This window comes from Cryptomeria japonica, chromosome 10 (genome assembly GCF_030272615.1).
Source record: "Cryptomeria japonica chromosome 10, Sugi_1.0, whole genome shotgun sequence".
Classification (NCBI taxonomy): Eukaryota; Viridiplantae; Streptophyta; class Pinopsida; order Cupressales; family Cupressaceae; genus Cryptomeria; species Cryptomeria japonica.
This window is the reverse complement of record NC_081414.1, coordinates 465578511-465594727: the sequence shown is the minus strand read 5'-3', so window position 1 is coordinate 465594727 and position 16217 is coordinate 465578511. Positions and strand designations below refer to the sequence as shown.

Here is a 16217-nt window from a genome sequence, read left to right as displayed (position 1 = left end):
TTAAAATGATATCAGCTTGTAAAGAATCAAGTTGTTGCTTGATTCTTTGTCTCTTGTCAAAGACATTTATGCCTCTAACATTCCACGATATAATCTTCATTGCACTCGAGGACAACAACAAGTTCTCCTCAATCTAATTGAGGGTGAGAATTTCTCATCAACGGTAGATTGGATACCAGTTGCAATTTCCTCCTTAGTTTTAGCAAACTTGGGCTTTCTTCCTCTTCTCTTAGGAATTTTATTTTTTGAGTTCTTGGAAGAGGGTGATTGTAACAGAGAAAGAGTCTGAGAAATATCAAATGCTTCTTGCTCGTGTTCTCCAGATAGGAAGTCATGAGGAGGATTTGGGGAAGATTGAGGCATATGATGTTTATCTCCCAAATAATTTTCCTGATGAGATTCTACACTTTTTTGTTGTTGGCCCCATCCTGGTTCCAAATCATGAAGGTTATATTGTCCTAAATAACCAGAGTATTCCTTATTCACTTTAAATGGCATATTACTAGGCATTTCCTTGCGAAGAGGAGCTGTAGGGTTGAAAAGTGAAACGTTTTTGTTATGACCATAAAACTCTTCATCTGCTATTTCATCAAAGAGGTCTGAAGCCACCGAAATCAGAAATTTATGAGCCATCCGTTCTAGACTATGTGAGGAGTATTGAGCCCTTTGAGATTCTGAAACAGTAATCGTTTGAATAGAATTTTGATAAGAGGGCATATTAATACATAGGTGGCTACTAGAAACGACAGAGGGATGCTTTTGTGACATCAACTTGCAAGTTAACTTATCCATGGCCACAATAGGTACCTTAAAATAGAGTTTTTGTTTGCCTGATAAATCCTCCTGTAGTAAATACTGAGATGGCATTTTTGGCTTCGTGTTGCATATACTAAAGGGGGAGCCCAATGACTGATTAAATGCCTTTAGAATAACCCTGCAGTGGCTGTTATGAAGTTGTTGTTGATAATAAGAAGTGAGAAAATTGTAGAATTTAATAATATCTTCCAGCACCTTAAAGGTCATTGAATATGTATTACTATGCTACTCATAAGTAGGAGCAATATGCAAGTTCTGATCAAGAGAATATTTGTTGCTTGTTTCCTTCCAATGCACATGATTTTGTTTAGGATTATGGGATGATCCAAGGAGCGAGCATTGAGACGGATCTGAGGCTAGGTCGTCACAAAATTTCAAAGTTGATATCAGATGGTCCTAGCATTGGGAGTTGAAGTGGCCCAAAAAATCAGAATGCTCATCAACAATGCGAGCCTCCTGGATAACAATTTCTTGATGGCATGTGCCAAACCTTGACTAAATAGAGAGGTCCTTGGGGAAGGATTTAGTGAGATTAAGAAGAAGACACACCCGAACCATAAGATGGGTGTGTTCATAGGGCATAAGGTCATGCTTAATGAAAATACCTAATTTGTTAGCAAAAATTTCCACAAGCCTCACTGTACTCTAAAGGCAACCCAGGTAGAGATATCCAAAACGACATGAAGTTACAAACAAAGGATTCGGCCCTAAAATTTGGTACCCAGAGAGAAGTAAATAATCTTGATCCCTTACAGAACCAGCCCTTGAATTTATGGGCATCATCTCTCTCTCTTTTGGAATGAAAAAGGGCAATAAAAACAAGAGAATCCCTATCAATAAAGAAGATATCTTCAATCCCTTTCCATTTTTTTTTGCCCATGAGACTAACTCTAAAATGCTTGTAAACGGAAGCCAAGACTTACCAATAAGGGCAGTCTCACACAGATGAGTAATTTGTGGTAATAGGAGATGATCTAGCAAAGAAATCATATGCCCTTGAGCCTAGCTATTTTCCCCTTTACTCTGTCGATGTGTACCTTGCTGACCAACTACCTTTGTGTTGACTGTGTTATCCTTCTGGTGACCTTGCTGCAAAATCGATGTAAGTATGCCCTTTAGCCTAGCTATTTTCCCTTTTACTCTGTCGATGTGTACCTTGCTGACCAACTACCTTTGTGTTGACTGTGTTATCCTTCTGGTGACCTTGCTGCAAAATCGATGTAAGTCCCTAAATCTGAGGGTATCCCCTTCATCATGTCGATGTACATCTTCTTGATCATCTACCTCTGTATTGAGTGTAATGCCCTTATGTTGGTCATATTGTGGGTCCGATTCGACTTTCGAGTGGAGATCATGTTGTGATTTCGAATGAAACTCCAATTTTGAATAAGGATTCTTTTTTCTCTAGAGCTGAATAGTCCTCTTTGGCTCGAAGGGGGCTCTCACATTGCTTTGAGAGAGGGCATATTCTCGATTTTGAAGAGGGATGTTATTAGGGTCACTTAAAAATTTAGGGTTTTGTAACATCACATTGTTAGGCCATGAAACAAAAGGGGGGAAATTCCCATATCTATCTCTGAGTAAATATTCAGGAGACTCTTTGTTCAAACCATTATTCCTTGCACCATTTTTATCATGTGAAGGAGAATCCTCACATATGTCAAAAATTGGTTGAGGTCTTTTGTCTAGACGATGAGGCCTTTTGTTTGCTGCCAAAAAGGATGTCGATGAATCCATGCCTGTTGATTTCTTTGTTGTCGGTCATAGAAAGGTCGTTGCCAATACTCTGTTTGGTTCCTCTAACGTCCTCTGAAGCCATCTTTGTGTGATGTTGCATTCAAAGAGGTTTCCCGCCTATTCCACCTCTCGAACCGCTCCATAATTTAATAATGTCATATTAATATCAATTATGCCTTATAATCTATAATAGATATCAAAAATAGATTTCACATATTAAACTACCATACTAGAGATAATAAGTGATGAAAATACCTGGTAACATGAGCAAAAAACCAATCTTTGGTGTAGTCACTAACACCAACTCTATATACTAGATCATTTTCAGGATTCAGATCTGCATATCTTTCCCAAAGTCCATATTGACGAAACCTTTTCAAAAACCCATAAATAATAATGAGTGCAAGTTAGAACCAATTTAAATCTCTCTTTAATGTAATAGATATTGTAATATCACTAATCCATAATCCAAAAAGTTCGCTATTATAAGACAATAATCTCCATAGTTCAATCCACAAGAATAGTTATACAAATATTTCAAAACAATAAAGAATACGTGAATGACATCACTCATGACCAAGATCTACAAGTTTGTGGTATCAAAACTTGCATGAATTAGTCAATGGATATTTTTGTATACGTTTTCAATGTATCAATGTAAACTATTAAGCATTGAATAATGCATGTTTTTTATTTTAATTGTGTATAGTTTTTCATCAATATTTGGATCACACTGAAACGAACCCAAAGTGCGGAATAAACGCTTCCAAATGCTAAATCTAACAAGAGAGATGATGCAAAAATTTCTTACAAACCCTTTTACTTTTACAGATTACATAAACACATAAAATTCAGATATAAAAATAAAACCACAGCGCTAGATATATGTGGGAAGGCCCCTTATTCGAAAAGCTAGACTCAATTATATTATCAACAACAACCAGTAGTTGCAATAAAAATGCCCAGAGCTAAAGCTCTTCAAGAGTAGCTACAACAAAGAATTCGAGAAAAATTTTAACATAACAACGACATAGAAAATAATAAGCCTATCTCACAAAATCAACTAAGGCATCAACATATAAATAGAGCTCAACACAAAGAGGTATGAACCCATGGTTTCAAAACCGTCTCCAATGCCTAAGAGGTAAGTTGTATCATAAAAAAACATCTTGCTAATCTGATGACACGTTGCACATAGCATCTTCCAATGCAACAACACCTATCTCATCCATAATGGTCACCTTGTCAAATACAATGTGTTGTGACTCTTTCACACATCGCCCCATTGGAAATGTGGACTCCCACTTTTTGATCTTAGACTAGCTCTTTTGCTAGATCGCTTAATTTTGCAACAATCTGATCTTCTTGAGGGATAGTTTGGAATCCTCTTAGCTTTAGTGCTTAAGTGTTAGATAAGAATCAAGGTGTTCATCGAGTGAAGCTTCACAATGCAATCTTTAAGTCAAGTCAACGCATGAGTTCAATGATAGACGAGTAATCAAGCAACTAGAGTGCCTTAAGGACAGGATGAGGAGACAAGAACCGATCCAAACTAAGTAGATGAAGAATGGATGTCAAATAGATTATAAGTGGGGATGAGAGATGGATGAAAAGAAATATAAGTGGACTACTAGTTGTTTTTAGGGTAAATCCTAACCAAAGGCAAAATCAGCATCATGATGATTTTAAGTGTGGATGAAACTAAAAATTTTATGAAGTGGAGAAATTCACGACTAGGTGAAATCTACAACCTTATGAAATCCATGACTTTTTGTAGAATGAAAAATTTGTCCATGCCTTTGGAAATTCCATGACTTTATCAAGGAATTATCCATGCCAAGAAAGTGAAGAGCGAACCTAGTTATACTCCTAAAATCCACGAAATTGAGGAGTTGATAGCAAGTTTGAATCAATGAAGGAAGGAAATTGTTGGTGTAAATAATATTCATTTTGGATATTATTACACTTACTTAAGTTAACTTAGGATAATGCATCTCTTCATAGTTTGGATTTGAGACACGTAGGGAAGTGTGCACATAGGGATAGAGCTTGTATGAGAAATTCCACCTTTTGTAGTCTTATTTTGCTGTTACACTCCACATTCGGTGGGTCATCCACCTCTTGTGGAATATTATATTATTTCTCCTACCTACCCTTAGTATTTCTTACCTACCCTTGTTTCTCATTGAGCCACATGTCATATTTGTGTGCTCATACATCCATATGGCCTTGCCTATATAAGCAGGCCTATATTCATTGTATTGGTGAATCCAGTTGATCATTTTCATATTGATGAGAATACAGTTTTGTTCTTGTCATTCTATTTTATTCTCTTATTTGTGCTTTCCATTGCCTCTTGATCTTGGCAAAATCTCACATGGTATCAGAGCTGGTCCAAATCTCACATGGTATCAGAGCTATTAGAGTGCCATTGGTTTGCCATTGACAGAATTTTGGAGTTTGCATTTTGGAGCTTTCTATTGCAGGTTATTATTGGAGCTTGTTGGGTCAGATCTGAGGTCACCATTGGATTGAGGAGGTTCGAGAAAGTAAGAATCGCCTTTTATTTCGTCCAATTCCAACATCCGAGGCCAAATCTAGAGCCGTTTGAAGGTGGAGGGTGGTGACTTGTCCCGGCAACGATCTGCAATTTTGGAGCATTTTTGGTCAAATCCGTCATCGCCATTGCGCTCAGAAGGCCCAAAAACCCCAAGATCGACTGTCAATTCGTCGAAATCGGCCTCCATTACCCCGAGTTGAAAAAATCTCCCCTCCCAGCCCGCCGTACGGACTTGCAGATACAGATCTGAAAATATTTTTTTAATTTTTCCGTTTTTTATTATTTTCAGAAATTTGAAAAATAAAAAATAAAAAAAAATTAAATAATTTAGGGGGGGAGGCGTTTTTTTGTGTTTTCATTTTAAGAAAAAAAAAAAGGGAAAATAATTTTATTTTTTTTTGGGGGGGGGGGCTCTTTATTGGCCCGCAGGTGTACCTGCAGGTACCGCAGACAACCTGCTGTGACTGCAGGCCACCTGCGGCCCCACAGGCCCTGTAGTACCGCAGGGTACTTGCGGGTCCCGCAGACAACCTGCGGCCCACAGGTAGTTCCTGCGTGTACTGCAGGCTACCTACGAGTAGTTTTTTTTCGTTTTTTTTTATATAATTTTTTTATAAAAATGTTTTTTTTAATAATTAAAAAAAAATATTCTTTTTTTTTTGAATAAGTTTTTAATAATTAAAAAATAAAGTTTTTTATAAAGTTTTTTTTCTTTAATAAATTTTTATTAAAGTTTTTTTTACTATCATTTTTTTAATCAAAAAAAAATGCTTATCGCCTTTTCTGTTTTTTCTTTATTTTTTAATAAAGTTTTTTTTGCATGACATAATAATTGTTTTTATTTAGATTTTTAAAATCTTTTAAAAACACAAACATCATTTAATAAGTCAAATTGGGAACACTTTTTTTCTTGTCACTTCACACCTGTCTTGCAGTGCTTCCAACCGGCAGTCAAGGGGGGGGGGTTGATTTGCTCCTTTATATCTCTTGACCACATCCCAATCGGAGGCTTCTTTTTCTGCAATATTCTACAGGGCTTCTTGGTGGCATCATCTTCATGTTTCCAGATTTGCACTATCATGTTGTATGCTCTTGCATGAGCAATGTTGTACTCGCACTATCATAAAGTGCCACACCTCTTTGTATCTTGTCATTGTTGACATATTTGATGTAATCCTCTTGTATACATAGATTAGGAATATCTTGTGAGACTTGGTGCATGGCTCCAGTTGAGACTTAGATTGTACACATTTGTGCATGGCTCCCGTGAGACTTGGATTGTACCAGCATTTCTGCTATTTCTGAGTATCCAGATGATACTCACAGCAAGATTGTCTCCATACCTGATCTTCTTTTTGTTGCAACGAGTGATTCATCGTCATCGACTTGGTACCTAGTTTTGTCACACTTTGACATTATTGGTGCAACATTGGCTCTCTTTCTTCCTTATGGGGAGGTATTTTGGTCATCATCATTGGACCATCTTTGCAGGAGATTCGACATTGAGGGGGGGCTTCATGGTCTCTTCTTCTCTCTTATGGGGGGGACATAGTTTGTTCTTCTCATTCATCATTGAAAGCATTATGTGCTTTCATCATCTCTCTTTTGGGGGAGGGTTTTTTCCCATTGGGTTTTTCTCTATTTCCCCGCTTTGTGAGAGATTGCATTGCATAGTTTTGCTTGCATTTGCATATTGTACATGGGTACCTATCATGGCCTAGTAGCCGGGACCCATCTTGCATTGTTGACTTGAGTCTTCATTCCCCTAAGTTGCACTTAAGGGGGGGTGTTGGTGTAAATAATATTCATTTTGGATATTATTACACTTACTTAAGTTAACTTAGGATAATGCATCTCTTCGTAGTTTGGATTTGAGACACTTAGGGAAGTGTGCACATAGGGATAGAGCTTGTAGGAGAAATTCCACCTTTTGTGGTCTTATTTTGCTATTACACTCCACATTCGGTGGGTCATCCACCTCTTGTGGAATATTATATTATTTCTCCTACCTACCCTTAGTATTTCTTACCTACCCTTGTTTCTCATTGAGTCACATGTCATATTTGTGTGCTCATACATCCATATGGCCTTGCCTATATAAGCAGGCCTATATTCATTGTATTGGTGAATCCGGTTGATCATTTTCATATTGATGAGAATACAGTTTTGTTCTTGTCATTCTATTTTATTCTCTCTTATTTGTGCTTTCCATTGCCTCTTGATCTTGGCAAAATTTCACATGGTATCAGAGCTGGTCCAAATCTCACAGAAATCCATCACAAGGTGATCAAAGATCAATTTTTTCCTCACACCTTCAAAATCCACGAAAAATCATGGTGAGCATTTTTCCATGAAGTGATAAAACCCTCGAAAAAGTGATGCACTAGCAAAATTTTCATTGAATGCAAGAAATCCATGACTTTTAAAGAGGTATCCAATTTTGTCCTTCACCTCGCACAATCCATGACTTTTTGGTGAAAGGCACACATTTTCCATGAGTTGAAAGAATCCACAACCTTGAGGAATCCACGATCTCATAAAATCCACAACTACTTTGATACTCCATGAAGGCAAAAGTGTTTCAAAGTTAAATTTAAATTGCAAATTGAAAGGTCGTCGTCATGCTTAGGAATTAAAACGCTAAGGGTTGTGACTCAAGCTTCAATGCCTATATAAGATGGATGAGCATTTCATTTGCTTAAAATCAGATCGATAGGAGGCAGATATAAGTTTGATCATCAATAAGAAGTGAATTGCAAATAATATTAAGCGAATTTCACCAAACATCAAAGGTGAATTTCAAACAACATCGACATATTTCAATCAGGCATTGAGCATCAAGGTGAATTCAACCACCATTGAAAGTGAATTTCTAAGTAATTGCAAGCCTGAGGTATTACATTTACAGACTTGAACAAAGTCATTCCCAACCCTAAGGTACAAATTTCAGATAAAAAATCAGGGATGAATTCATCAAGGACTGACTTCTTGATTTGAATTTTCATTTCCATACTTACAATGGGTGAAGCAAACCTACAATATTAATATTTCCAGGTTTAAAGATTCCCTTTTCTGATTTGTTGGGGTTTTAAATGACAAGGTTTGTGAAGGGTTAATGTTGTTTTATTCATTTCATTGTCTTCTGATCCAACATTTATTTATTTTGCAAGCCCAATGTAAGAAGAAAGAAAACATGAAGATCCCTTGCTTCGTGCATCATTTGTAGCAAGCAAAGGATTTCACCACATGGAGAAAGCATGAAAGAAAGACATCAGCATTGCAAGTGAAGAAGTGCAACCATAGCTGGACATAAGTCCCCTTGTGATTCCAACATTATCACATCAAACCATTGAACTTAACCACATGTCAAGACCTGACATTAGGAACCTTGGAGTCACCTCGTATGATCATGAAATTTAGCATTTGAGGAGATTTTGTTCAAGAGAGGATAAGATAGTTGGTATTTTATTCTGTGTTTGAGGTGCATAAAAAACACTTCAACATGATGTAAGTAAAACATAGAAGTTAACATGACCAAGAATAGGCTCATTCCTTACCTCACATCACTTATAAAAAATGAACTCAAATCATAAATCCGAACTACCAAAAACTAACTCTCCATGACTCTTCCATTGAACTAGGAACCATCATAGTCATAATAGAACTTTGTCATGGTTTCAACATAGCAACCTATGACACTAGCTCCCTAAACTCCACGACTTCCAAAGTGGCTGAAAATAAAATAAACAATTGAATAAGCATGTTTGGACTCTAACGTTCAGAAACCTTAATCCCAACATTCTCCCACTTGTTGAAGACTTGTCAAGAGTAAAAATTCTATCATCAGCTCAGGACCCCAAGGCCCATATAACCAACACACCATCTAAACATATCAGTACTCACTAGCTTCATCAATGTATTTGAAACATTTGCCAAAGTATGAATTTTCTCCATCTTCACCTTTCAATCGTCCACCATATCATGAACAAAGTGAAACTATACATTATTGTGCTTTGTTTTGCATTGGAAAGTAGGATTCTCTGCTAAACAGATAGCACTCTAGTTGTCACAATAGATACTAATCTGAACTACATTAAAACAAATATCAAAACAAAATCTCTTAAGGCGAATGGATTCCTTACAACCATGGGTAGTTGCCATGTACTCTGCTTCTTTAGTTGACAAAGAGACTACACCCTGTTGCTTACTCATCTAGTTGATAGCACAACCAACCATCATGAAAACATATCCACTGGTGGATCTTCTGCTATCAATGTCACCTACTAAATCCAAATCCACAATACCTCAACACTCTCTTAACCGCATCCCAATGTACCCTACTAGGATTGGCCATATACGTCGTAAGTATTCCCACTGCTTGGGAAATGGCTGGCCTAGTACAAATCGTAGCATACATCAAATTGCCAACTACAGTCACATAAGGTGTTGTAGGCATGTCCTTCACAAAAGGCTTTGTCCCCTGTAACACTAGAACAACCAACTGCCTGCAAGTTGTCATGTTGAGTCTCTATTTCATGACTAGCTGATCAAGGATATCATGTCACCTTCCATGAAGATAAAGTTCTACTCTGGCCTAAAAACTCTAACATAAAGAATGCTATTCCTATAGGATCTAGAGATGGTAGTTTATACAAATTATGTAATACTCAAAAACAAGCACTAAATCATGAAGTATCAAACTCTAATGAAATTTGGCATAGAAGATTAGGACATCTTCGATTTAGTGCCCTACCTTATATAGGAAGTGAACACAAATCAAAAGTTGTACTAGAACTTGTCCACACTAATTTGTGTGGTCCAATGTCATTACCATCACTAGGGGGATTCTTGTACTACGTGATATTTGTTGATGATTACTCTAGGAAAACTTCGATCTATTTCATAAAACTCAAAGAATCAAATGAAGTGTTATTGAAATTTAAAGAATTTAAGGCCCTAGTGGAAAATCAAACTGGGAAGAAAATAAAGACACTAAGATCAGATAATGGGGGTGAATATATCTCTGAAAATTTTAAAGAATTCTGCATTTCTGTTGGGATTAAGAGGGACTGTACTGTACCTTATAATCCTCAACAAAATGGAGCTGCAGAAAGAAAAAACAGAACCATCATCGAAGCTGCTAAAGCCATGATGCATGATCAAAATCTACATGTCTCATTTTGGGCTGAAGCCTCAAATAGAGCTGTGTACATTCAAAACAGATGCCCTCATTCAATCCTAGAGAATATAACACCTGAAGAAGCCTTTACAGGAAATAAACCGGATTTAAGCCATCTAAGAATCTTTGGTTGCCACGTGTATATTCACATTCCTAAAGAAAATAGAACCAAACTAGAACCCTCCATGAAGAAAGGCATATTTGTTGGCTACAATTCCGCTTCTAACAATCTTCTTGTCAGTAGCTAATGAAGGATGTCCATCCTAACCATATATTATTTTTCTAAATTCTCCCAACTAGAAAGTTCCCAAGTTAGTATCATTGCCTTCTCTCCATTTTGAAATAATCTTTGTCTCAAGGAGGAATCCTCTCTGCCCGTTCTTGATTTGTGTCTGCCTGGAAGTGTTCACCACCTTGCTTGACTCTGCCATTCCTGCAAAATAAAATAATTAACATTAAATTCTCGATAAGGAAAGTTTGGAGATCCAGCAAGGGAAGAATTCCACGTTGCCAATTCCAGACTTAGAATAAATAAAAACCTCCAAGAATAAGAACTTCTAGAAAAAAATCACACCCTAGCTGCTCTTCACTTTTTCTCTTGCTTGAATTCTTAAAAATGTGATGTGAAGAATGAAGTCTAAAACCTTGTTTAAATAGGGTGTGATTAATTCATTGCAATCACACTTCATGTTTCCTTGATGAGAAAGCGACAACTTGTCATTACGGTGGACCTGGCCCATTATACTTAACTTCAAAAATAGAAACTTTCATAATACCTTAAGTTATGATTTTGTAATGCGGAATATTCTATTTTGCATGTTACCAACTTATTTGTCACAAGATTCTTTCTATCCAGGCATATGATACATTTGGAAGGATTTGTTTGCCATGGGAGAAATTTCATGATTTTTTCCACTCATGTGGAATTCTTGAGTGCATATCAGTTCTGGAGGAGGAAAATTCCTTTCCTCATGAAGTTTTGTCATTTCATGTCATGTGAGTGTTTGGGCACATACTGTCTTGAAGGAAGAATTCTCTTGACACTTAACGATTTTTTCCATTTTCCAAGAATTTTGTCTTGCTTGGGGTTTGGAGGAGGAAAATTTACAACACTTAACCATTTTTTCATGATTTCCAAGTCTGACTACATACATGGGTGCATTCTGACCTCGAAGGAGGAATTTTGCACATGAAGAATAATCTTGCTCAGCTGGAAATTTGCACACCAGGAGCCTGCCTGGGCACATTCTACGGGTTAGGGAGGAATTTCCTCCTCATGGCAAGATCCTCCCTACAATGGGATTTGTGCCCAAGGCAGGGGTTTGGGCGCAAATGAGGGGTGAAGGAGGAATGTTGAGGATTAAGGAAAATCCTCATCTAGTGAAATGTGCCCCTCATAGTTGTCTGAGCGCTTCTTGAGGCAGGAGGAATTTTTTATTTTTGGAACAATCCTTCTATCCTTGGGAAATGCGCCCAAGATGGATTTTTCAACCTTCGTTCATTTCAGGAAGGAATTCTAGACAAACAAAATTTTGATCACCTGTCCACTCTTCAACTTTTTCCGGATTTAGAACTAGATATTCAGGAACATTTTGTCGTCAATATTTTGCCAGTTACCAAAGATAGACTTTCCAAAAATAGACTTACTAAAAATAGTAAGTTCTTCCAAACATCAAATTAGGGAAAATCGGGACACTATAACACTTACTAAAAATAGTAAGTTTGTTTAAATGCAAAATTAGGCCAATTTGGGCCATAGCGAAACTTACTAGAAATAGTAAGTTATTAGAATTTGCTCAAATTTGACTAGTGGCTTCCTTGAAGGGCTCTCTTTTCAATGCTTCACTCAAATTTCACAATGCCCTAGGCTACTGACCTCATTTCTAAGTCTAAAGGATAAAAACCTGAAAATACACAATACACACTTCCAAAGTTACCCAAATTTCTTCAAAACACTTGGGGGCTCGAGGAGATCGAAGAAATTGCTGCCAGACTACTCGAAAGACCACAACTAAAAGACCCAGTGGACAAAAATGTAGGAGTCCCCATTTTGAATGGGATGATGTGTGATTAGGTTACAACAAGCAGTTGTTCACAATTAGGTGTCATGATCCACCATGAAGAAAGTCAAAACACTACTAAATGCCCATACTTCACAACTCGAATAGGCTAGTAGGATACTCTGTGCTCTGATACCACTATAAGGTCCCACCCCAAATCTAAGCCAAATTTTTGACCTTCCAAAAAAGTGTTTGGTATCATGAATACATTGCTTCAAGTTTGCTAATGATGTTAGATTGATCAATTTTATTTGTAAAAGTTTAATTTGTGGATTTGCAAAAGATTTTTAGATAGTACCCAAATAATTTTAGAGACTTGTTTATTGCTAGTCAGAGTTGTGGAGTTTACAAGAACAAACTTTACTTGCAATGACAATACTTTCTTTGTAGAAGTTTATTCAATAAAATATACATCTTGAAAGACCAACTCATTCAAATTTGAACAATTGTTTACTCAGAGAGATTTCTAATTAACTAATTAAGGACAAATATAAAGAGCAATATGCAACAAGCTGATCTTATTTACTATGGTAGAGACCAATTTCTTAAAACATGCATAGTTCAGATATTGCACTTCATATCAAGTCTGATATAAATCAGTGGCCAAGCATTTAATACAATAAATAAATATTTTGTCTTAGACTGTCCAATAAGACTCTTGCAATTGTTGCACAAGTGTGCAATATTAGATGATAATCATTATCCCGAGTCTTCAAAGATGCTATCCTTTGTTTGGAGCAATTTGCACTTCCTTGAATGTGTGGACTATAGCAAAACCATTTATCTTCAGCGAATGGACTCACAGATAATATTTGGCATGTAAATGTGAAGCAATTCATCTGGGGTATTCGGCTTATGATATTCGCCCCACCATTCATTCTTGGCTCACATCTTAAAATCTAATTGCTCAGTTCCAGCTTAGACTTGTGCAACAATTCCAATACCATGTATGAACAATTCCCACTAATATCTTCACTTCAATAAATCAGAAATTGTGCCCGACAAACCATAAAGTTGCCCAAAATACACTATGTAATTGGTGCAACTCTCACGTCCAGCCAATATGGTAAAGCTTCAAGTCCAAACAGTAGAGGAGAATGGTTTTTTCACGCAAATATATCCTTGTACGCGTCTCTAGTCATTAAAATCAACCCAAATATATGCACCCAACATCTAAGTAACTTCATGTTTAAGTAGAAGGAAGGACCAAGATCCATTCACCAAATAATCGGCTCACAATAGAAGACTAAATTGATTGCACCTAGATTGGACAAGTAAGGGGTTGCGACTATCAAAGGTTTGCTTGAGTAGAATCTTCCTTTCACAAGCAACGACTATTCTCAATGGGTTGCATTTGACTGACACGTCCAAGGCAAGACAACAGTGGAATAAAACTAAGGCTTAAAAGCCTTCCATCAAGTAAATCGAACACTTTGGAAGATGCGACTCCAATAATATTTAACTTGTCCAAAATTGATATCGAATCAAATGCGACAGCCAAATAACTATATAAAAATCTTTAGCAACTCCACAAATTATGGTTTGGTTTGTGTGATTGCAGGGGAAATGCAGCATAAGATGCAAGTCCAGGTTCTGTAAAGGTGATGATTCAAATATTTGTTTTTTCATGCCACTTACATAATTGCTTGAAAACGCCACTGATTTACAGTTTTTTTATTTTTGTAATTGCAGAAGCACCACTTCTAAGGTAAGGGAAATACTGGGGGGTATTTTATAGTGGATGCCTAGGAGAAAGAAGCACCACTTCTAAGATAAGGGGAATACTGCTGGGTATTTTATAGTGGATGCCTAGGAGAAGCTTTGTGTGATGGGCTTGACAAGTGCTATATGACTCATGACAATTGTGTGGGCAACTCCAACTACTTCAACACAAAATGCAATCAGGCTAGATGGCCTCTTCGTGGTTCGCTACTGTTTTAGATATATTTTGATTTATATTTATTTTCTATTTTTTAGATGCATGGCCTCTATTTAGCAATGACATAAAATAATGCCATTGCTTTTTCAAATATCTTGCAGTTATAGTTTGATTTAATAGAAAAGTGACTAAGAGAACACCTAGAGTCTTCAATTTGCACGCAAGAGGCCATTTCCAGCTTTAAGAAGATTTCCAACTATCAAGATTATCATGACCTCCCAAGTTCAGGGAGGTAGAAATTATCAGCAGCAAAATTATTATTTAACTGTAAAAAATATAGTTTGTTTTATATATGAATATGAGTTTAAAATATTTAGCTAAAATGGATTTAAAATATAGTGTTTTATATATGAATATGATTCCATAATAATGTTCATAGAACTATTTCAATATGCTGAATAATATTAGTTGGGGTTTTCTTTTGTTGCAATGTGATTTAAAGCAGAATGAGGTTGTGGGAATTGCAGTTCAAGGGCAATCAATGTGTTGCAATCTTGTCTGAAAGCAAAAACTGTGACACGAATAGTTTTCATTTCATCTTGCTCTATGCTTATCTCTCCCTACTCATTCATGTAAATGTTATTCAATTTTCAATTCAAGATGCAAGTTATATTCAAGGTTATCTTTTCTTTCAGAATATGTGTTATATCTTTAATATGATAAATCTGATTATCGTCTTGTATGTTGCAGATGAGAGGAGTATTTGTCGATTTCAATATCCTTCTCACAAATGCTGATTGATATATATATGTAAGCAAGGAGGATCAAGCAATGCCTTGACCGGTCATGTCTATTAGACATGACCAATCAAGACATTACTTGATCGCACCTTTTGAGTTATCATAATATTTACCAATCAGTGTATATCACTTAACAAACCACCCGATACTTAATCGGCGTGTCTATCATATGCAAGACAACCGATACTAATCGGTATGAATCAGTTAAGTCCGATAACAATATGTTAACCGATATTAATCGGAGTGCATTGGTTAAGCCTGATAACAATCGGTGTTCATAAGATAACCGATATTAATCGGTATTCTGTGCTAACCGATGATTATCGGTAGTTAAGCATTAATCGAACTTTGCAAGAATATATAAATTGAAGAATGATCATCAAATGAAGGAACAATAGCTTGAAGTCTTCATCATAGTTTATCAATAGGATAGATGATTGAATGAGAGACTTCATTTATCTCTCATTCAATCGTTTATCTTACCGAGGCTATCATGCATTAACACTCCCTCTTAGCTAGGTAAGATAAATGAAAAACAACATATCAAGCATCACAATTCAAATGATGGTTAGTATTCATTACATAATTTGACTCTTCAGAAAATCATATCACCTAATCACATGACATCAAATATCACCTAAACATGTGATACAAATGTTCATCACATCAATCTTGTGATGATAAGATATCATCTAAGCATGTGATATCAGTATAGCCTAAACATGCAATACTCAAGGATAAACATATGAGGATGATTAAATTCTCATCTTATCCAAGTTGTGGTATGTGCACTAACATTTTATACAAATGTTTTACCACAACACAGTCATGGCACATCCATGACGTACCAGAGATCCAACATGATAACTGGTTTGAACATCATAAGATCGTCACCTTATAATGTCTACATACAAGTGTTCATCATCTTGAGAGATCGTCACCTCTTAGATATGAACCCAGGGGATAAAATCCAAAATGTCCTAACATGACAAAGAAGTTTACACATTAAACATCTTATTGATATGTAAATACAAATTACAAAGCAAATTACCTTTCTATCATACCTAAACCTTTTCTGAAGTGATCAACCTTCACTCTGGAAAGAGGTTTGGTCAGAATATCTGCAGTCTGATCTCCTGTACAAACATATTCTAATTGGATCACATTCCTATCTACCATATCTCGC

At 36.4% G+C, this 16217-nt stretch overlaps 1 protein-coding gene across 1 annotated transcript in view; it reads right to left on the bottom strand.

The window, feature by feature from the left end:
* Window positions 1-16217, bottom strand: part of LOC131063363 (probable rhamnogalacturonate lyase B) — an 84940-nt gene that overhangs the window by 41731 nt on the left and 26992 nt on the right. Inside the window, exon 5 of the mRNA XM_059212543.1 lies at window positions 2809-2925. Within this exon, the coding sequence (XP_059068526.1) occupies window positions 2809-2925 (117 nt within the window). The remainder of the gene's footprint in view (window positions 1-2808; window positions 2926-16217) is intronic.